Source organism: Pan paniscus, chromosome 11 (genome assembly GCF_029289425.2).
Source record: "Pan paniscus chromosome 11, NHGRI_mPanPan1-v2.0_pri, whole genome shotgun sequence".
NCBI classification, from domain to species: Eukaryota; Metazoa; Chordata; class Mammalia; order Primates; family Hominidae; genus Pan; species Pan paniscus.
The window spans coordinates 50038337-50061705 of NC_073260.2; the positions used below are offsets into that span (position 1 = coordinate 50038337).

Sequence of the window (23369 nt, forward strand, 5' to 3'; positions counted from 1 at the left end):
AGCAGGTTCTTGATTAAATTGTGGTCTCTTGAATCATCCTTCTGATGAGCCTGTGTGCACACCCATTCACACACACACACGCACACACACAGTCACACACCATGTGCCTGCACAGATGGAAACATGCTACTCACATTTTTGGGAACCTTACTTTTTACTGAACAGTGCCCTTTCATACAATTGCAGCTTTATTCTTTTTAACAGTTGCATAGTATTCCATCCTCTGGAATGTGCAATAATTTGTATAGAAAACGTTCTATGCTGTATCTGTGTGTACCCATGTACATAGACGCACACACACTGGTGGACTTCTGGGTGTCTTTGGAGTTTACCTATTGTGAATAGCCTCGTTCCAGTCATATTGCACACATGGGGTATATCCATACTGAATTCTTGGTAGAGGACTGTTGGATCAGAGATTCTGGATGTAGCTTCTTGGCAGGTGTTGCCCAGCAGGGTGCGGAAACATGTCCTCCGGGCCCTCTCTGTGTACTTTGTAGCCAGCCTTTCTCATGGGTGCCCTGCTCAGCAGAGTGTAATGGTATTGTGTTGTAATATGCATGCCTACCCCATCGAGGTGTGTGCTGCAGTGCCAATTTCAGCAGAAGGTCCCCCATTGCTCTCTGCCCCCAGAACTTCCTTACCTGCTTCTGGGCCAGGATGAGGAAATGGAGCAGAAGGGGCTCACGGCCCCCTCTCCGTCCACAGCCACAGCAGCGCTGCCTGTCACAGTGTTCCTAAGCCCTGCTTCCAGGAGTCTATGTGGACCTGGGGAAGCCCCGATCCCCTGTGTGTGCAGGAGGAGGCTGGTGGAGCCCACAGTCCCTGGCAGTAGGGGTTGTTAGATGTGCTAATAGCTGCACCCTGCTTGTTATATCTCTCTGAGTCTTCTTAGCTAGGCAGATGTAACTGGCTTCATTTCACAGGTGGTAAGAATGATAGTTAATGCCTCCCAGTGCTTAAACAGCATCGGCACCTAGGAAAGCACTAGGAAGCATTAACTATGATTAGTCATGGATCCTCATAACCAAATGAGACAGGCAGTATTAGTATGCCCACTTTTTGGATAAGGAAACAGAGGCCCAGAGAGGCTCAGTAACTTCCCTCAGGCACACACAGCTTGGAGAAGCCAGGACCGGAACCCAGGTTCCTCTGATTGCAGAGCCCCTTGCTCTTGCTTCATCCCACTTGTCTTCTCTGTGTGCTGAAGAACACCAGGTCCCTGCTTAGGGAGTACGCCCAGAAGGCGAGGTCATGTCTGCAGGATGGAGGCCAGATGAAGGCGCTGCCCGTGGCTCTGTCCTTCTGCCATCAGCGACCACTAAATACCTGTTCATAAGGCCTGGGCGTTGGAGCCCCACACTCTCCTGCACTAGAGGGGGTGCACCAGGAGAGGATGTGAAGGCCATGAGAGGGAAATGCTTCTCTCTCTTCTAATTAATTTCATTGCTTTTTGATGAACAGGCCATTGGATTCTTTTTACCTGTGCTGTCAGGAGTTCGGAGATATGAGTTAAAACAGCACGATGAGTAATTACATGAGAAGTGTGGGTTTGCATTTTTAAGCCAGGTAACTCATAACTGTGGGGTTGCACGCTGAGAAAGAAGAAACAAACCGTGTACGTGTAGGGTGGAGGCAACGCGGGGTTGGGGCCTGGGCAATTCACTAAGAAAGGAAGTGTGTTCCCACTCAGGAACCTTGGGGCTGGCAGCTGTTTTTGGAGGCTAGATATGAACCCCCAGCTGGGAGGCAGGACACAAGGATGCCGGTGTTCAGGTGGAGTTGTTGGAGGCGATTGAGATGAGAACCCAGACCTGCTGACATTTGTTGTTGGATGCCACAAAATTACCGTGAATATGGTAAGTGTCTTAAACCACAGGATGAGCAGTTCTGGGTCTTTATTAAAGTGATAAAGGCTTATTTCCTTTCTAGAAAATAGAAGTTTTTCAGGTGTTTTTTTGTTTTTTTTGAGACGGAGTCTTTTTCTGTCACCCAGGCCAGAGTGCAATGGCGCGATCTTGGCTCACTCCAACCTCCACCTCCTGAGTTGAAGCGATTCTCCTTCCTCAGCCTCCCAAGTAGCTGGGATGACAGGTGTGCACCACCACACCCAGCTAATTTTTGTATTTTTTTTAATAGAGACGGGGTTTTGCCTTGTTGGTCAAGCTGGTCTTGAACTCCTGACCTCAAGTGATCCACCCGCCTCGGCCTCCTAAAGTGTTGGGATTACAGGCGTGAGCCACAGTGCCTGGCCAGTTTTTCAGTTTTAAAATCCGTGATATTCACATTATTTACCTAAGCCTCTTATCTATGTATGAATCTCTGCCTTTGTTGCCTTCAACTGTTTTTTGGCACAGTCTCCGGGTGGCCACTGTCCCCTCTCCCTCCCGTGTGACAGGAAAGCCTCATGGAAACAAGTGATGTGGCACTTTGCAGGTGCCCACAGTAGCGTGGACTTTCCCTCTTTGCTTGTCCAGCAGTTGTGCCCAAATGCCCAGCCCTGCCCCAGGAGTTTCAACAGGAAATGTCGGTGTCAGGTCCTGGGTGGATGTGGCCTTTTCCAGGATTCTCATAGCTGCTCATGTGAACCTACTTTTGCTTATAAAATTGGCCGTAAGAGCCATCCACTGCTGGAGGGAAGACGCCAGTATCAGTCTCTGGAAGCTCCACTACGGTGGGGCCTGATGAATCATGATCGTTTCTGATCACTGCCCTCGCGGTTCATTCGCTAACCTCAGGTGCCTGCTCAGGGTTCAGAGGATGTGTCGGCCCTGAGGGGTGGGGGGACCGGATGTTGTGTGCCTGGATGGCCGTGTCTAAGGTTCTGCTTCCTGGGGAGGGGTGTGCAGGGCGTCTGTAGAGGAGGGAGCCGTCCAGTGAGGGGCCTGGGTGGGAGGGACGGGGGCTTTACACCTGCGTTTCCAGGGAGAGCCGCCTCCTTCCCAGCTGGCTTCAAAAAAAGAGCCGTGATCATATAAGCTCTGAAAGCAAAAGGCAAACAAAAAAGAAACCCTCCTCACCACAGAATATGCTGGAATCTGATTCCGAGGTTTAACGATTACGTGGCTCCTGTATTAATAGAATCATGGAGGGATCAGCGTCGGCTCCTGAGCGTCTGCAGTCCTGCACGTGGCTCTGGTTTTGCGATTCTGATTCTCTTGATCTAATTGTTGGTGCTGCTACTGCACCCCACGATCCCTGTCTTGAGACTGATCTCCCACACTGCAAAGGAGTGACAGCCATGCTATGGAACCATGGAACCTTGCCACACCACGGTGGACATCGTTCTGTTTGGCTGAAAACCAGCCATCCAAAAATAAAGGAAGATGAACAGCTCTTTAGTGCTTGTAATTATGCCATATGTGTTTCTGCTTTTTCCTTCTTTGCCTCATGAAGATGAATTTTAAAGGATACATATCTGGAGCTAATAGACAATTAGATAGTACTTTTTTGGTCCACAGACTCTGCTAACTGGAATGGCTTATTGTGCAAGAAAGTACACCTGGTCGGGTCCTGGGGCTCATCTCTAGCACCAGGTGACGGGCTGGGCTGCCCTTCCCCTCTGTTCGTGGGTGGGTGGTTGCACAGCCCCTCCCTCCTGTCTGCCCCAGTGCTGTCTTCTCCAGCACATACAAGCCAAGCTGATCCTGCGTCTAAGGAAGTCTAGAAGGTTTAAACTCACAATAATTTGTTTTCAGTGCCTTTCTAGGAGTGTTGCTGAGTTTAAGTGGATGCACAATTTAAGGGCTTAAATAGCCTTGTTTCCCATTATTTTCACAGCAAAGATTTCTGAAGACGTCTTTCTAGAAACGACTGGAAAGTTTCAAGAGGCATAAGATACAGGAAAAACCACTTTATTCATGATCTGTAATTTCAGTTGAGCAGAGTTGATGATGTGTAGAGGCCTCAGTTGGATCTGGCAGGTGGTTGGTTGCTTGGTGCCTTAGTCCCTGATATCCTGTGGGGCAAAGCTTCAGACTTGGCTGCCATCCCTTGGGCCCGGCATGGGGAGGTGGGTGCTGGGCACCCACAGTGATGGTCTGTCTCTGTTCTTGCTCTGCCACTGCTTGTCCCAGCTCCCCCTATTCTTCCCTGCTCTCTCGGCCTCTCCTCCCCCTGGGTCTTGGGATTGTGGCAGCTCCGTGGCTGATGGCCCCTGGTGCCTGCACCAGAAAGCTTACTTTCTTCTTTTGGAGGGTGCAGGAAGGTGGCTGGTAAGGTGTGGTGTAATAAGAGGACTCTCCAGGTCACCCTCCTCAGATTTGGGCCATTTTGTGTTTAATCTTAATTTTGGTCCGTTCCAAGCCATGCATTTTCAGCTTCAGAGGAGAAAGAAATAACCAGCTTAATTTGTGAAAACAAAAGTCAAACCCCATCTTTCCTTCATCATTTTCATATTACTCAAGTATCATGAATGGGCCCCCACAAGGTTTTTTATTCTGCTGGCTTTTAAAGAGTCCTGCTGCCAGCGTAGACCTTCATGGTTCCTATGCATGGGACCGTGATGAGAGCACATCTTGCCAATTAGATAGGGTGGCTTTAATTAGCACAGCATCACTGCCAGGGAGACAGCACTTTCTGTGCTTATTGGCTAGATATATTATCTGGTCCATTGGGGTGGGAGCTCTGTTTTCTTACATTTGTTAAATCACTTTATTTATTAGGAATTGGCACTTGTCTTACAAGTATCTTTTGCTAGTTTCTTTTTCCTCCCTTAAGTCATTTGTCTTTGAGTTTTGTTTTTTGTCAGTCTCTTCATAAAAATATTTTGGAATCTTTAGTTATAAGGTAATTGAAAGCAGGGACAATTTTATCCACTCTGTGCTGTATTAAGCAGTAAGAGAATTCCATTGTGAGAGCCCAGGAGGACTGGCTCCTTCTGTTATTTTTTACTTTGCTGTCACAAAAAGCACGAAGTATATATGGGGAAAGGAAGCCACTTCTTATTTTTTATGTAAGTAAAAAAAAGGTCAAAGGTATGGCAAGAAATAGTCACCTAAACCAAGAAATGGATTAGCATGTGAAAAATCGCATTATGCACAGCTCCATACACTAATGTGGTGGGTTTCAATTTTTGGTCTACTGACTTGGGTGTAGCATGGGTGAAACATAGTCTCTTCATGAATTAATTTTTTTTACAGAAGCAATATGAAAGTATGATTCATTTTTTAAAAAACAAAGAAAACTTGAGTTCCTGGCTGTTCTCCTCCTCCTCCTCCTTATAAGCGACCACTGTTAACAGTTGGCTGTCTGTCCACGTTCATGTGTGTGCATGTGTGTCTGGTATCTGTGTGTCCCTGTGTGTAGGAGTGTATGTTCTTGTGAGTCTGTGCCTGGTGTTTGTGCATGTCCCTGTGTGTCCGTGGCTATGTGTGTGTGTGTTGTGTGTAGATGACGCATCCTCTGTTGACACGGGTGGGTTGCGCCTCGCGTGTTGTTGCTCTACACCTGTCTTTGGTGTGATGGGCTCACAGGCAGTTCGTGTAGACCAGCTTTAGTCTTTGTAATGGTGTTGTCTTCCTTGCCTGACTGTTAACCTGCCCCTCATTGAGGAGCATCCCCTTTGGTTGCACATTTTACTGTCACGTCATGGCAGGGTGGTCTTCCCACGTGTCGCTTTGCACGCCTGTAGCTGTGCACACATAGTTTGCTGCCCAAGAGTTGCCAGGGGATCAGAGTGTGCAGACATCTGGATAGTTCAGAATTGCACCCAGAAGTCCTTTACCCCACACCTTCCCAGCACTGACTAGCAGCAGACTTTTAAATTTCAGCCTGCTTTGTGGACAATAATGGGTATTTTATTTTAATTTACATTTGGTTTGTGGAGTTAAGCACCCTTGGAATTATTTTTGAAGGTAGGACAGTTTTATAAGAGGTGGAAAATTAAGAATACAAATAAAGTCCACTTAAAGCAAAACTTTTCTATATAATGTCTTTTATGTAATTTTGCCCTCCCTGCAAGCCAAGCTCTGGGGGACCGAAGCACCAGTTTTAGTGTCATATCAAAGGCTCTACCAGTGTAAATGGTGACCGACCTTTGGCATTCTGGAAGCATCTCTGCCGGCTGGGTTCTATCCGGTGCTGAGCTCTGCTGGTTGCCAGCAGCCCCTGAATTGCCACTGTCTCAGTCAGCTCAGGCTGCTCAAACAAAATGTCATAGACTGGGTGACATAAAAACAGACATTTATTTATCCATTCCGGAGGCTGGGAAGTCCAAGATCAAGGCGCTGGCAGATTTGGTGTCTGGTGAAGGCCCTCCTCCTGGTTCATAGACAGCGTCTTCTCACATGGTTGAGGGGTGAGGGAGCTCTCTGGGACTCCTTTTATAGGGGCACTACTTCCATTCATGAAGACTCTGCCCTCCTGACCCAGTCACCTCCCAAAGGCTCCCTCTCCAGAAACCATCACATTGGTGGTTAGGATTTCAACATCTGAATTTGGGGGTAATCCAGACATTCAGACCATAGTATCACCTTTGAAAGACATGACACCAGGCATCCCTTTAGGGCCGCAGGGTTAACACAGTCCTCCCTGAGGGGCTGGCCAGCCACTTCCCAGAACAACCCCACACTGTGCCTGGGAGCCAGTGTCCAGTAGGGAGACCGTTGGCCCCCTTAGAGGTGGCAGCAGGTCAACATTAGGCCAGTGGAAGATGATTATTTTTGCTAGCACTAACCTGCTTGGGCCCAAGGATGCATGCACACACCACACACCCTCCAGAAAAGACAGTATTGTCTGTATCCAAGTCTGAAGAGTAGAGTGATGTCACACAAATGGCATGACAGTCTGCATCTCTGCCATGCTGGCTGCTGCTTAGAGGGGTCCCCACTCTTCCTCTGAAGGGCCCTGTTCCTGCCGCCACTCTGCGTGCATCCTCATAGCGCTTGTCCTGCCGACATTGCTGATAGATGGATGTGTGTGTTCTTCACTCCCACCGCCCTCTGTCTCTCTCCCTGGGTTTCCCATTCTGTACATGCTGCACCCAGGGGTTTGGGAAGTGGGTGAGGGTTAGAGCATGTCTGAGATATCCTGGCTGTGGCTCGCTTGCTCCTGCAGGGATGTGGCTTGAGGGTGAAGTAGACTGGTCCTGGCAGCTGCCCTGCTGGGTGAGTCCGGCCCAACACAGGTGCAGGGCTAGGCATGTCCCTGCAGAGCTGGAGTGCTGGTCTCCAGGGATCCATTTTAATTCTAGGAAAACTGAAGTTGGAACAATAAACTGTTTATTGTGCTTGTGACCTAGACAGCTCCTGAAACCCATTCCTGATTCCTGATGGGATAAGGCCATTTTATCCTCAGTTTGCAAGGCAGTGACATCAGCATCCTAACTGGAGGTGGGAGAGGGGTTTCTGGGGGCAGAGGACATCCCAGGGTGGGGATACTAGGTGGCCAGGCACTGGCAAGGCATGGTTGGTGAGGGCTGCGGTGTCTTCTGTTTCCCAGCACCTGGCTGCCTGCTTCCAGCTGGGAGGGAAGATGTGGTGAGTGCGTGTCCTCCACTGTCCTGGTTGTAGGGCCTGGAGAGACTCTAAGCTTTACCTGCCCCATCTGGGCAAACCCCTGAGATAAGAAATAAGCCAGAACATGCTCCCCCAGGCAGTGGTTTGCATGCAGTGAGGTCAGGGGTCCAGGTAATGACTGCCTATGTTAGATTGGCCAGTCCACAGCTGTCACCAGAGATCCCCTTTCAGTTTCCCTGGGATGCCAGCCAGGGCATTTTAATGCCAGTGTTGCATCCTGTTGCTGGCAGAAGCACTGACACCTTCCATGTGGTAGTGACTGGTGTCCCCTCTGTAATCTACCCTAGCTGCCAGACAGCTGATCCCAGGAAGGAGCCGAGACACGGGTGACTGGACAGTCCCCAGATGGCATTTTGGTTCATGGTTCCTGCCTTACAGGACGCTTGCCAGCAGTCACTATTCACATCTAAGATGCAACACTAGATCAGAATGTATGTTCTGCAACAGAGTGACACATGCACAGATGCACATATACACATGCACACACAGATGCACACATACATGTCTGCGTACACATACACAGATGCGCACACATGCATGCACGTATGTGCACATATAGCTGTGCACACATACATGTATATGCATACACAGATACATATGTATGGATATATATACACAGACATGCACAGGTGCACGCATACATTATACACACACATACACAGATGCCCATGCATACACATATGTATACACATGCAGAGATCCAAGCAGATGCACATGCACTCACACAGGTGTACATATATATGCACACAGACATACACATGCATATGCAGACATGCAGACATACACATGTACACAACACACCTGTACAGATGTGTACAAATGTACAAACATGGATAGGTGCACATATCTATGTGGGTTCATGTGCACATACAGAAATACAGATGCACATGCGTGCACATACACAGATGCATACACACAGATGTACATGTGTCCACATATATATACATACACGCAGACATGTTTGCACAGTGGTTGCTGGGTACTCCCATTTTCTCTGCTGTGACCTCCTGCCTTGATTTGAAGACCCCTGGGGGTGGGAGAGCTGCCTTCTGACAAGTACTGACAGGCAAAAGAGTGTGGGGCTCAGAGCCCCCTCGGAGTTCCATTCTGCTGACATTTAAAGTGGGCTCGTGCACCCTCATGAACAGCCCCAATTACGTGTAAGTAATGAGAGTGACATTTCATAACCCTGTCTTTCTAATGGGCTTCTGTGTCAAGTCATTCTTTCTGAATGCAAAGGGCAGCAATTTCACACTGTCAGGGCAAAATGCACATGCATACAGCTCAGCTCCCAGCGGGACACCTTTGCTTCTCAGAAATGGCGAAGAAAGCCAGCAAAATGGGCTTTTTCTCCTTTTGTTTTAGTTTAACTATTTAGAGTGAGGTCCTTAGTGTAACACCCATCAATGGTTATGGAGCCACTGTTCTGAAAGAACTCGCGGGGCCGGCAGATCTGTGTGAGTGTGGTGTGTGCTTTGCTTAAAGCAACTTTAAAATTATATGAAACAATGCATTCTTGTTGAAAAAGGAAAAAAAAACCCTCCAATGTCACAAAGAAAATGTGCAGCCCCTCCCCCTCCCTGGGAGGAGCAGTGTGTGGCATGGGTCTTCTGTCCTGACCTTTGGCTACTCATGTGGACTGTTTTAAAGGCCATTTGAGAAGAGCAGCAGGGCCTGATTTATGCCATCGAGAATCTGGTGTCTGCTAATGAGATCAATACACTGCAGACCTGGATATAAATCCGTGCCAGGAAGCCTGGTGGTCAATCATTGTTCTCAGGGCAGGGCCTGGAAGTCAGGTGGGGGTGCCTGTGCCCTGCTGAGCTCTACATGGCAGTGTCTGGATTGGTCCAAGGTAAAAGCAAGCAAGAAAAAGGTTTCTTTTCAACATAACCAGTTTGAGTAACCGCATAAACAGCACCAGTCCTGACAGTCCTTCGTAACCATTTAAAGCCACCCAGGAGAACCTGCTGGCTTCCACCTGGGCACCTGCTGACACTCCTGGAAATACCTTCTCTCAGCCACATTCGTTCGGGAATGGCTTTGCCATCCCTGGGTTTGGTCGTGGATACTATTACAAGATTTGTTTTCAATCTCTCTTCACTGGCGATTTTGTTTTGTGGAACTTTCCACTCTTGGCTCCTTACCTTTGTCCTCTCCAGGTCTGGCCCGAGTCTTCTCACTGGGATGTTTGTGTTTCTCCTGTTCTGCCTCAACTAAGTCAGGGAGGCGTTTTCAGGTCCTTAGGCCAAGTGCTATGAAAACAATACCACAGAGGGGGATGGAGTGTGGGGGTCAGGGGAGGCAAAGAGTGACTGTGGGATGGAGCCAGCCACCAGCAGCTCCTGGGGGGAGAACAGTCTGGAAGAGGGAGCAGCAAGTGCCAAGGCTGTGAGGCAGCCTGGGACGGGTGGGGTGCATCGGAGGGAGGGGGCAGGAGTGGAGTGGAAGAGGCTGGCCACATTAGGTGCTGGCATTCTGCATTAAATCCTGTGCCACTGCCCAGCGCTTCGGCTTTGCGGTGCACAATCCTATTTTTACAGCGTGTTTGAGCCCCCAGATGTGGCTGCCCTAGGGACCCAGGCTCTGCACAGAGTCAGCTCACTCTTCCGGTCCTTGGGAGCTTCCCTTCAGGGGGTCGTGTCTTCTGCTTCTGGATCCACTGGGCTGCTTTCCCCAGGCTGTGAGGAACCAGAACATGGATGTCTTTTTAAGGTGAATTCATTTTATGAGAGTAATTAATGCAGGTAATTTTAAAGTGAAGTAGTTCTTCTTTAACTTGGGAGAGGAAGCAGCACTTGCTTGTCTTGTCCCTTTGTCCCTTCCCTGCTGCCCTGAGACACTGAGTTTCAACTATTTTCACCATTTTGGTATTTTCCTTCAAATTAGATACACCTACATTTCCTGACTTTTCCATCTTAGATGTTGTATTATGATGGAAGACAGGATTGTGTTCTCCAACTCTTGTCCCCTCCCCTTCCCTCTCTTTCTTCCCCCAGACCTCCAGTGGAGTTAGTCGTAATTTTTGTCATGGGGGCTGTGCAACTGGGCAGTGATAGGTACACTCTGGTTACATTTCCATTCATGGGTCACTCTTGCTTCCCTGGGGTTAATAACTTCATTTTCTAATCTGTGTATCTGTTCTAATTCATCTTCAGACTCCTTGCCAGAGCCTTAAAATGCATTTCTGAGAACAAAGCCACAGATGCAATCAGTAATCCACTGTGCCTTCTCCTGCCCCGCCCCATTGGAGCCTCTGCCTGCTCCCCAGCTCCCTGCTCTCTCTGCCTCTCCTCCACTCGCTTCCTAAGAAAGAAGACCTGGGAAGCAGCTCCCTTGTTTTGGTGGAGCAAATCCTGCAGTAGCTTTCTGAGAAAGAAGTTGAGGGAGGTAAAACATTTGAGAACTTGTAGGTTTGAAGCAGTGTTCTGTACTGCACTCATACTGATTGATAATTTGACTAGATGGGGAATTCTAGGTATGAAGTCATCTTCCCTGGGATTCAAAGACATTGCTTTGCTGCCTCCAGTGGGGCACTCAGAGGTAATTTCTTTGTGGCCTGTTTCTTTCTGGAAGCCTCATGTAACCCTCATTTCAGGATGATGTGTCTGGTGTGGGCGGGTTCCTTTCATTCACTGTGCTCCTGGGCCCTGTTATTCCGAAAGCTCAGGTCCTTCTGTTCTAGTTATTTTCTTTTTATTACTGCTTTAATAATTCCTCATTTTTTTCCCAGAGCTCCTGCCAGTTCCGTGTGGGACTCCTGAATGGATCGTCCAGTCGTCTGTTCCCCGTTTTTTCATCTCTGCTACATGTGTAACTTCTAGGAAACCTCTTTAGTTTACTTTCCAGCCTTTCATTTCTTTCACCACATTTTACTTTTAAGGTTGCTTCCATTTTCCAGGTTGTGTTTCTTTGTGACTTCTTCCAGGCCCTGGCTCAACTCTGGTCTGAAATTCAAATCAGTCAGCTCTGGTGGTGTGTGACAGGGTTGGTGGTAAACATAGCCACTGTTAAAAATTAAATATGTGGACTTAAAATGAAACAAATTATATTTAAAAAGGTAAAATACTCAGAACTCATTCCTTTCTAGTATCGTGTGCATTCTACTGTTATCTGTGTGGTTGCAGTTACTCGCCTCTTGTATCTGAGATGGCAGTGCCATGTGCTGGGTGCTGCTGTGCACCTCTCCCCAGTTCAGCGACATCATTCTGGGAGCTCGAAAGCAGCATTTACACCACAGAAATCAGCGTGTGCTGCAAGCTGGGCACCCCCCACCTTACCCCCACCGCCCACCCCCACTGCCCACCCCGTGGAGAGCCAGTTGTTACAGCTTGCCAGCACACCGTTGGTTACTGCTCACCTATTAATAGATTCCAAAGTCACCTCCCTCCTCCATTTTTATCCTTAAAGTTCATATCCTTTTAGAGTCATTTCATTGGGTTTCCAGAGAGAGTTGAGATAAATCTCTGTGTTCTCCCATCTCCTGGCTCTGGACTCTTAGCCTGGCCTGACCCCAGCATGCTTATTGGGATACGCAGAGGACTGATTGCAGTTGGGGGATCTAGATAGGAATTAGATCCCTTGTAAACCATATCTCTCCAACAGTGACCCAGCATCTTTGGCATTTGACCCGAAATGAACTGGGCCCTGTGGGCCTTGCGTCTCTGCTCCTAGCCCTCCGGTGTGGGCACTTACTTCCTTAACGTGTCCAGGCCATGAACCCTCACAGAGGCTTCTTTTGTGACTGGCAAGGAACTCCTAGGCCTGTTCCTTGTTGTCACTGATTTTAATAGACTTTATTTTTTAGATCAGTTTTAGGTTCATAGAAAAATTGAGAAGGTGGTACAGAGATTTCCCATACGCTCCTTCCCCACACATGCACAGCCCCCTCATTTTCAGAATCCCCCCCTACAGTGGTGCCTTTGCTACAGTCGGTGAACCCACATAGGTACCTTATCACCCGACATCTGTATCTGGACATTAGGATTGCCAGTTGGTGTTGTACATTCTGTAGGCTTGGACAAATGCATACTGACATGTGTCCACCGTGATAGTATCCCTGCCAGCCTAGTTTCCCTGCCCTAAAAACCCTCTCTCTCCCCAGCCCCTGGGAACCACTGATCTTTTTACTGTCTTCATGGTTTTGCCTTTCCCAGAATGTCCTATAGTTGGGATCATGCAGTATGTACTTTTACAGATTGGCTTCTTTCTCTTTAATGATAAGCTTTTAAAGTTCCTCTGTGTCTTTTCATGGCCTAATGGCTCATTTATTTTTAATGCTTAGTAACGTTCCCCTGTCTGGATGTAGCGGTTCGTATACCCACTCGCCTGCCCCTGGGCTGTCCCCACTGCTGGCTTCCTGTGTGGTTGGCACGCCTTACCTCTGCAGGCTCCGCATCCGTCTTCAGAGTGCCTTCTCCCATCCCATGGCAGCTCATTGCTGTTTCTTTTGTGTGTATGGACCTTTGCCCAGCTGGGGGACATGCCACGAGAGAGGTTGTTTCTGCTTTATCCTTGCTGTGCACAGCTTGGCACTGGCTGGGACCTGGGTCTGGGTGTGGCTTGGAGGAGCCAATGTCAGTTCATTGGGTTTCACTGGGCTGGGACTGCAGCACATGGACCAGGCCACTGGTGTCCTTGCTGCATGCATGACAAGAACCCTCTCCAAGGCCCTGCCTGCCGCAGGCCTGCCTCCTCCTCCTCCTCCTCTAGTGGCACGGGAGCCAGTGTGAAGTCTCTCACAATGCGAGTGTGCAGTCCTCTTCTGCTTTAAGGGATGGGGCAGCCTGGCCACATTGTCACTTCTGGCTCTCACTGGCTGTATGATGTTTGTCACATGGAACGGGAGAAAGGACGCATCCTTAAAATGCCAGGGGATCATTGCTCCAAAAGGAGGGGTAGTTGGTTTTTAATGGGAGCTTTTCTCTTGAGGGACTGTGGACAGCTTGTCACCACTGTTACCATCCTTTCTCATGTCTGTCATTGTATGCAATGAGGACTGAGAAGAGCAAGGGCAGCAGGACCCTGCAGGGGCATGGGATGTTTCTGGGTGCCAGGCCCTGGGCTGGTTGCTTCCACGCAGCCCCACTCCAGGGCGTGGGTTCTGTGGGGCCAGGACTTGTTTGTTCCAGGCTTAGCAGGAGCTCCATTTGTATTTGTCAGAGCAATAAACATTATTATTATCAAATGCTAATTGATTAGTTATATATTAATATGATTTAGCAGATAATTCTCACAACTTTGTAGGCCAAGTAGGTCAACTTCTGTTTTGCAAACAAAAAGTGACACCATTATGGCAAGGAGCTGCAAATGTGCCTGGAATTCAGAAGATCTGAACCTATAATTTATTGAGTCTTCTTCATTGGGAGCCTATGTAGAAACCATTACTGGTTTGGGAGCTCAAAGTGGAGCAGCTTTTGGGAGCCACTCCTAATTACCGATCAGTTATACAGAGGAAAAGCCTCTCAGATGAATGAGACTGTGCAGTGGGATTTAGACTGGCAACTTCAGAACAGACACATCTGGAAATGTTCTAAATGGTGTTGACAGGCAGGAGAGACAGCCGTTACACAGCCTTGCAGAGGGGCCGAGCCCTGTGTGTTCAGGTGTAGCCAGGACAGTGCAGTGGAGGGAGTGTGGATGAGGAGCAGTTGGATGGAGGTAGAGTAGGGTTGTCCATGGCCTTGCTGGCCATGATGAAAATGTGGGCCTTATTCTGAGTGATGAGAAGGTGTTGAAACATTTCACATGGGGAAAGGATATGATCTGGATTTATGATAAGAGCATGACTTTGGCCACTGCTACTTTGTGGCAGTGGATTGGAGGGAGGTTGTGTCAGTTTGGAATGGTATTTGTTGGTAACAAAAATCTGCAAGCAAGTAATTTAAAGATTTTAACAATTTTATTAGCAAGTCTGCATAGACTCATAGCCTAGGGTCTCATAGGCTCTTGTGGGTTTCACTTGGCCATTCTTAGAATGAGACTTTTATCTTCATGTTGACAGCATAGCTGCCAGAGCTCCAGCCATCACATTCTAGTTCCAGGCAGCAGCAGGAAGAAGGACTGAGGGAATTGCTAGCTGAATCAGCCTCCTTTAAAGAGCTTTCCTGGAATTGCCATCTAATAAATTCCACATACAGTTTTTTTGGCCAGAACTCTCACCAGAGAAGCTGGGAGATATAGTGAGCTGGGCACACTGCCAACCCAAGTAACCTCGGGATTTTGTTAGCGAGGGTGCAGGAACATGGATGCTGGGGCAGGAAGCCAGTGATCTCTACCATGGAAGCAAGAGGCCAGGATGAGAGGTGAGCATTGCTCAGATGAGTGATGGTGGTGGAGATGGACAGGAGGAGACAAGCCCCAGATGTGTTTGAGGCTGAGCAGCAGCACCATCTATGGATTGGGGGTAGGGGTGGGGTTAGAGGTAGATGGGGTCGGCCCCTGACTGCTGGTGCTTTTTTTTAGGTGGGGACACGGACTGCAGGAATTGGCTGGAAGCAGAGTGAGGTTCCGTTTCAGCTGTGTCTGGCTGGGTGTGGAAGGCGGCATGTGGAGGTGGTGGGGAGGAGTGGGGTTCTAGAGTCTGGAGCTCAGGGGTGTGGTTGTTCCATGACCCTCACAGGACTCCTGGATAGAAGGGGGAGCAAGGGACTCAGGGATCCCAGGTTGCTGTTTTGAGTGAACTGTTTACAGAAGTGTAATGTGAAAGTGCCCAATCACTGGGTGCCCAGCTCAGGACATTCTCATAGAGTGAACCCAGGGGTGCAGCTGGCCCCAGATCAAGGTGCTAGACCCCCATGGGCCAGTCCTGTGGCGGGTTACGCTGTGGGGCCCAGCAAAGGTACACCAGGACAGTAGCCATGCAGTCATCAGAGAATGTTGGGGACATGAGAGATGGGGCCAGGAGGCCTGTGCATGCCTCTCCCACCACCAGCCCCACAATTTCACTAAGCAGCATTAAGCCTGTTCTTTTACTAAGGGCTGCTTCTTACTGGGCAAATCAGAGTGAGTTACCACCATTTCTATGGTGCACAGACTTCTTTAAGTGAGACTGGAAGAGCTAGCAGGGTCCCATTTGGGGCAGGAGGTCAGACACTCCTGCGTGGTGAGGCCTCATGTGCGTGTGTTTGTACAGGTGTACATCCGTGCATGTGTGTGTGCATATGTGTGCGCATATGTTGTGTGTGTGCACTCACATGTACATCTTAGCTCTCTCTGCAGCCTCTGGTTTTTCTGGCCGTTTCCTCGCTGAGCGTTACAAAGACAGAGTCTCTAAGGGAAACTGAAACCCGAGTTCTCTTCCTTCATTTTCATCTCATTACCAGCTGGACACAGCAGCCACACAGGAAGGAAGCTGGGCAGCCAGCCAGCCATGTGTGTCTGCCGGGTGCTCCACACCAGGTCCCCTCCATGTGTCTGTCCTGTGTTCTGGGCTGGTAGCTGGAGGAGCGGGAAGCACTGACTCCTGAAGACCCTGGCTTCGCTTTCCTGTGTCCATTGGGCTGTCCGCTTCTAAGACTCTCTTTGTCCCCCGCTGCCTTCCGTATTCCTCAGCTGCCTTCCGTATTCCTCAGCAGATGGACCCGGGTGAGGATCCAGGGCAAGCAGAGGGGCTACAGAGCAGTGAGAAGCAGGTCATCACTCACCATGGGTCCTGCCTTTTCTTTCTCATGTCCTCCCAGCATTTCTTCTGAGGCCCTGAAGAAGTATCAAGTGGGCTTTGACATTGCAGTGGTGAGAGCGACCTTTCCTCACCTGGAGAACTGGGAAATGTGGATTCTCAGGGACTGCGCTGTTCACGAGCTCCAGGCTGTGCTGCTGGCCCTGGTCCTGGGGCGCTGAGCCGCATCTGCAATAGCACACTTGCCCGGCCACCTGCTGCTGTGAGCCTTTGCTGCTGAAGCCCCTGGGGTCGCCTCTATCTGATGAGGATGTGCACCCCCATTAGGGGGCTGCTCATGGCCCTTGCAGTGATGTTTGGGACAGCGATGGCATTTGCACCCATACCCCGGATCACCTGGGAGCACAGAGGTGAGCGACGAAACCTGCAGGGGTGCTGATGGCCTGGGATGGGGACCTCACTGCCTGGGATGCTGAGGTGGGTGGCTGGGGATGGGACAGGGACCCCACTTCCTGGGATGCTGAGGCGGGTGGCTGGGTACGGGACAGGAACTCCACTTCCTGAGATGCTGAGGTGAGTGGCTGAGGACGGGATGGGGACCCCACTTCCTGGGATGCTGAGGTGGGTGGCTGAGGATGGGATGGGGACCCCACTTCCTGGGATGCTGAGGCGGGTGGCTGGGGACAGGATGGGGACTCCACTTCCTGGGATGCTGAGGTGGGTGGCTGAGGATGGGATGGGGACTCCACTTCCTGGGATGCTGAGGTGGGTGGCTGAGGATGGGATGGGGACCCCACTTCCTGGGATGCTGAGGCGGGTGGCTGGGGACAGGATGGGGACTCCACTTCCTGGGATGCTGAGGCGGGTGGCTGAGGACGGGATGGGGACCCCACTTCCTGGGATGCTGAGGCGGGTGGCTGGGGACGGGACAGGAACTCCACTTCCTGAGATGCTGAGGTGAGTGGCTGAGGATGGGATGGGGACCCCACTTCCTGGGATGCTGAGGTGGGTGGCTGAGGATGGGATGGGTACCCCACTTCCTGGGATGCTGAGGTGAGTGGCTGAGGACAGGACAGGGACCCCACTTCCTGGGATGCTGAGGTGGGTGGCTGGGGATGGGATGGGGACCCTACTTCCTGGGATGCTGAGGCAGGTGACTGGGGATGGGATGGGGACTCCACTTCCTGGGATGCTGAGGCGGGTGTCTGAGGACGGGATGGGGACCCCACTTCCTGGGATGCTGAGGTGAGTGGCTGAGGACAGGACAGGGACCCCACTTCCTGGGATGCTGAGGTGGGTGGCTGGGGATGGGATGGGGACCCTACTTCCTGGGATGCTGAGGCAGGTGACTGGGGATGGGCTGGGGACTCCACTTCCTGGGATGCTGAGGCGGGTGTCTGAGGACGGGATGGGGACCCCACTTCCTGGGATGCTGAGGTGAGTGGCTGAGAACGGGACAGGGACCCCACTTCCTGGGATGCTGAGGTGAGTGGCTGAGGTCGGGATGGGGACTCCACTTCCTGGGATGCTGAGGCGGGTGGCTGGGGACGGGATGGGGACTCCACTTCCTGGGATGCTGAGGCAGGTGGCTGGGGACGGGACAGGAACTCCACTTCCTGGGATGCTCAGGCAGGTGGCTGAGGATGCTGGCATGTGATCTGTTGGATTCTCTGCTCTGAGAACTTTTGTCTGAGCAGACAGGCCTACTCAGCTGATCTAAGGGAGAGGCTGTGACAACTGTAGATACTCAGCAAGGCTCGTGCAGACCTCCTGATTTGGTTTCTGAATTTGGGGACCCCTGACAGGAAGCTTCCCTCCCTCGTACCTGGTAATGTTTGCGGTGTGCTGCCAAAGCACCCGCCCCACTGAGCGTCTGTTCCAGGCACCTGAGAAGAACAGTGAGGCATCATAAGGATGCTGGTCCTACGTGCAGCTGAGCCTCATGCCAGCTACTTTCCTTTCCTGCTGTTTAGTTTTTTTTTAGTTATTTCTTCTCTTGGAGGATGTGTCTGGGGACCCGGGTTTCTGACTCAGTGGATTGAGAGCTTACACCCTGGGTACTGAGCAAGGTGCTGCTTGCAGGTGGCTGAGAGCTGTCAGCAATATAGGCCATTGTTTTGCTGAGAGAGAGGACCTGCTGCCTGTGTGCATCTCTCTTCCACATGGGAAAATTAGAACAGAAAGCATGAACACCTGACTCTCTTTGTTTTTTCTTGAAGTCAGGGTCTGGCTCTGTTGCCCAGGCTAGAGTGCAGTGGGACAATCATAGCTTACTGCAGCCTCAATCTCCTGGACGCAAGCAGTTGTCCCACCGTAGCCTCCCAAAGTGCTGGGGTTACAGGCGCCCGCCACCACACCTGGCCCACCTGACTCTTAAATAAAGCAGACTCTTGGTAATATGTAAAAAGCCAAGGTCAAAATGCTCAAATTGTTGTCAGGACAGTTGAAGAAACAGGTCCTAAAAAAAATAATGCTGATACATTTATATTATTATTAAGCAGCTATTGCTCAAATCTTCATTTTCCTAAGTAGCTATCGATACAGTAACCTAATAAGCAAAGAGACATCAGTTGTTTCTCTGTCTATAAGTTTGTGGTGGCGATCACTGAGAATTGCGTGCGTTGATGGATATATTCTCCAAAAGAAATTTTGTGAAGATTTTGAAGTAAAACATTCTTTTCCTGAATAAGAAAATCCTAAATCATTGTATTCCTGTACACCTAATCTGTGGATGACAAGGCATGTAGACCAGAGTTGGGTGGGCAGAGGGTGGGAGCCATCACAGGAAGCATCTGGCAGAGCAGGGTTTGGGATTCTGGGATCTGAGGGAGCAGGAAGGGATGTCCGACTCACAGCTTCAAAGTGAGCAGACTGGCTCCGGGCTCGAGCTCTAGGGCTGTGAGTGGTTCCCGTGAGCACACCTGATGGCTACACTGTGGGTCTGGCGTTGACTGAGGCCACCTCCACTGTAGCAGTGCCTGTTGCAGCAACACATGGCCCTTGAGACATGACTGCACCCAGACGTGCTCATTGTCACTGAGACAGGGACCTAGGATGTGCTCAGGTTTAAAAATGCTTCCATCGCTCTTTTCTTCCTCCCACTCTGACCCTGCCCTTGCATCCCACAGAGGTGCGCCTGGTGCAGTTTCATGAGCCAGACATCTACAACTACTCAGCCTTGCTGCTGAGCGAGGACAAGGACACCTTGTACATAGGTGCCCGGGAGGCGGTCTTCGCTGTGAACGCACTCAACATCTCCGAGAAGCAGCATGAGGTACGTCCTGGGCTCCCCTGCATGTCCACATAGCCCGGCTTGAGTGGGCAGCCTCTCCTGGCCCCACTGTGGGGATGGGGGCTGACTTACCTGGAGCCTCCATTCTGTAGCTATGACCATGCAGCCCCATCTTTGGGTGTCCACCAGCAGTTCACCCGGGGACCACCCTCTTTGCTTTTTTTGTTTTTGAACTTTTTATTATGAAACAATATCAAACATACCTATGAGCAGAGACAGCTATGCCATGAGCCCTGTGCCCACTGCAGCTTATGCAAGGCCGGGTGTTCAGTCTTGCCTACAGTGCCCTCCACCTCCTGGGGCATTGAGGCAGATCCCGACACCACATTCTTCATCTGGGTATCTCTTACTGGAAAGGGCCCCTTGTCGTGCAAATAACCAAAAATAGCTTCTCCAAAATTTATGTCATCATACATTCAGCCAGTGTTCATATTTCACCAACTCTCGTGGATGATGCTTGTTTAGTTGGTTCAAACGTTTAGTTTGAATCAGGTTGCAACCACGCTGTCCCAATCCATTGCAGCTGGTCACCCTGTCCATTCAGTCTCCGCTTCTAGGAGCCAGCCTCGGTTTCCTTCCTGAGAAAGCTACTCTGCACAGCCCATCCCATGTCCCACCCTTCACATTGCTCCTGATTCCTCGGTGTCTTTAAACATTTTAAAAAATCAAACCGAATTTAAAATTTGATTGTAGCTCACTGCAGCCTCAAACTCCTGGGCTCAAGTGATCCTCTTGCCTTAGCCTCCTGAGTAGCTGGGACTGTAAGTATGTGCCACCACACCCAGCCCCACTCATGGTGTCTTTAGCATGCACCTCTGTCTTCACATCCCCAGCTGGGTGTCAGGTCCAGGCTCACCCCTCTCAGGGCCGTGAGGCGGGCTTCTCCATGGAGGCAGGTGTTCCTCCTCCTGAGTCTCGGTGGCCTTTCACCAGCGAAGTCTAGATGTTCTTCTCATCAAAGATTGCAAAACGCAATGTTCTGATTCTACCTCTCCTTCTCTACTTGTTAGCTGGAAATCATATAAAAGGGGAAGTACCCATCACCAGCTATTTTGGTCCATAGAGGTCCCATTTCCTTTGGGAAATGCAGAATTGATGCTTGGAATCTTTGCCTTTATTTACCAGTTTTCAGAATAATGAGTTAATGAGTCAGTTTCCCCTCTGAAGGGCAAGAGTGAGTTTTTTGATTGATTTTTAGTGTCACAGTGAAGTCATAGATTTAAAGATATTTGCTCTTCTTTGACCCATCACAGTGAAACCCCTACCGCATGCTCAAATTGTCGCATCCATGGTCAACAGCAGCCTGTTTGGGTTGGCTCCTGAGACCTTGCGGTGTGGGGTAGTTTTCTTGCTCTCTGGAATCTGTTCCAGGTTCACGCTGGACATTTTCTGCCCAGATCTCTTTTTGTTTTCATCTCCAGGGTCTAGCTTATTTCTCAATTTCTGTTTGACACATAAATGAGCTCTGAGCATTATGCTCTGAAAACAAGTATTTGGCTGGGTGCTGTGGCTCACGCATGTTATCCTAACACTGTGGGAGGTCAAGGTAGGCGGATTACTTGAGCTCAAGAGTTCGAGACCAGCCTGGGCAACATGGCGAAACTCTGTCTCTACAAAAACTGCAAAAAATAGCCAGGTGTGGTGGCTCAGGTCTTGGGAGTCTGAGGTGCTTGGGAGTCTGAAGTGGGAGGATCACTTGAGCCCAGGAGGTCGAGGCTGCAGTGAGCTGAGATCATGCCACTGCAGTCCAGCCTGGGCAACAGAGCGAGACCCTGTCTCAAAAAAACAAAAACAAAGTATTCAGCACTGTGAGGCACTCTGAGCAGAAGGATGTGGTGGTCTCACCTCGCTCAGCTCTTACTCTTCGCGTGTCTGTTAAATTCTCTTCCTCTGAGCGCCTTCCTGACCACACAGGCTCACACTCGGTCTTGGGGGAATTGTGGACAGTGTGTTTGTGCTGGCCCCACAGGTGTTCAGTGAGAGCCAGACATTGCTCTGTTAATGACACCATGGTGGTCCGTGGGGGTTGGGGAGAGGCTTGGGGACCTCTTATACTTAAAAGAAAAAAATAAAGAGACCCCCGCCAAGCATCAGTGAAAATCCCTGCAAATGTGATCAAGAGTCTGTTGAAGTGTACGTTCCCTTGTCCTTATGCATTTCATGCGCGTTGACAAAATCATCTGTACTTCAAATGCTGAAGGAAGTTGCTATTTTAAATGGGACTCTGTTCCGCTTTTGTGTGCCCCTATCAGGACTTCCATTTCTATGAAATGACACTCCCTTAGTACTGTGTCTGCAGCCTGGGTGCTGTTGAGGAACTCACTGAGTTAGTTAGAAACCTAAAGTGGGGTTCCTCTCCTCATACTCTCTCTCCTAGAAGCCCTGTGTGCTTCTTAACCTCTGAGTCCTGACACCTGCTACAAGCCTTTTGGTGGAGAAAAATACATTGTTACTGGTTTCTTTTGCATCAGTTATGGAACATCACAGAGAGAGGGGGCATTTTGGGGAAGGTGAGGCAGGGATAGATATAGAAACCTTCCCTTTTGTCTTATGTTGCTTTCTATCCTGTGGGGGCTTTGGAGGGCAAGGGGCTAAGGCCCCACCCCCTGGCAGTTTCTGATCACGAATTGTCCCTGGTTTGAAAGAAGAGGTGGTAGGAACGTGGATCTTACTAAGATGGTGCCTGAGCTGAGCTGGTGGTGTTGGTTCATCACTTCCTCCTGCTGCCAACATGCAAGTTTAAGGAATCGTAAATCTCCCTTTCTACTGATACAGTGAATATTGAGGCTTTTTTTTTTAAACTGGACTGTAGAGTCACTTTTTTTTTTTTTTTTTTTTGAGATGGAGTCTTACTCTGTTGCCCAGGCACACGAGGCTGGAGTGCAGTGGTGCGATCTCGGCTTACTGCAACCTTCACCTCCCGGGTTCAAGAGATTCTCCTGCCTCAGCCTCTCGAGTAGCTGGGATTACAGGCGCCCGCCACCACTCCCAGATAATTCTTGTATTTTTAGTAAAGACGGAGTTTCACCATGTTGGCCAGGCTGGTCTGGAACTCCTGACCTCAGGTGATCCGCCTGCCTCAGCCTCCCAAAGTGCTGGGATCACAGGTGTGAGCCACTGTGCCCGGCCTGTAGAGTCACTTTGAATGGATGGAAAAAAGCCCACTTTGATGTTTGAAAATACTTATGGTTTAGGTTTTTGAAAAATAATTTAATTTTCTCCACTTTCACGAGTTTGATTTTTGCTGCTGTTTTATGGTGAGTGATGGAACTTTTGGAGCTGGTCTTCCAGACTCCACTGGTTTCAGGATAAGGATCACAGTGAGGATGTTCATGAAGGCCCCAGGCTGCTCCCCTGCTCTCTGAACCTCCCTTGGAGTCTGAGAATTGATCATCTTAGGAGAAACCTCTAGGCTCTAAACTCTATCATGTGCTTTTAAAATTGTGCATTTTTATACTAGTATCTCTTTAAAAGAATATGCACTGATATGGACTCTATCCCAACAGGTGTATTGGAAGGTCTCAGAAGACAAAAAAGCAAAATGTGCAGAAAAGGGGAAATCAAAACAGGTAAATTTCTTTTGCAAGCTACAAAGAATCCCATTTCAAGTATTTCTTGGTTGTTTTAATCTACTGAATGCCAGCATTCCTGCAGTGCAGGCCAGCCTTTTCTCCAGGCTCTGTTCATTCTGCTGGGCTTGGTTTTGTTGTGATGCGTCTCGGAGCTCATCCCTCTATTCCTGAGTATCAGGATTGGGTTTCTCAAAGCAGGTGCCAAACATAGTTGGCCTTTGAGAAATACTTTTTTAAAGTTTATATGAATTGAATGTATTCAGATGGCCTGAAACTTTGACTACAGAACACGACTTCTGAAGCCCACTGGTGAATGGTGCAGAAATTCAGGGTTTGTTCTGCTTCCTTGTACCCAGAGGCCTTAGGCT

At 49.6% G+C, this 23369-nt stretch overlaps 1 protein-coding gene across 18 annotated transcripts in view; it reads left to right on the top strand.

Moving 5' to 3' along the window:
- Positions 1-23369, top strand: part of SEMA4D (semaphorin 4D) — a 137191-nt gene that overhangs the window by 75899 nt on the left and 37923 nt on the right. For 16 of the 18 annotated variants that reach the window (XM_055091797.2, XM_063594348.1, XM_055091796.2 and 13 more), the window contains 3 exons: positions 16199-16547; positions 19266-19411; positions 22936-22998. In XM_055091797.2, coding sequence (XP_054947772.1) covers positions 16442-16547; positions 19266-19411; positions 22936-22998 — 315 coding nt within the window. In that variant the 5' untranslated portion in view covers positions 16199-16441. Of the gene's footprint in view, positions 1-1716; positions 1860-15846; positions 16104-16198; positions 16548-19265; positions 19412-22935; positions 22999-23369 lie in introns of those variants that run through there. The other 2 variants (XM_055091793.2, XM_008952352.4) reach the window with 2 other exon arrangements.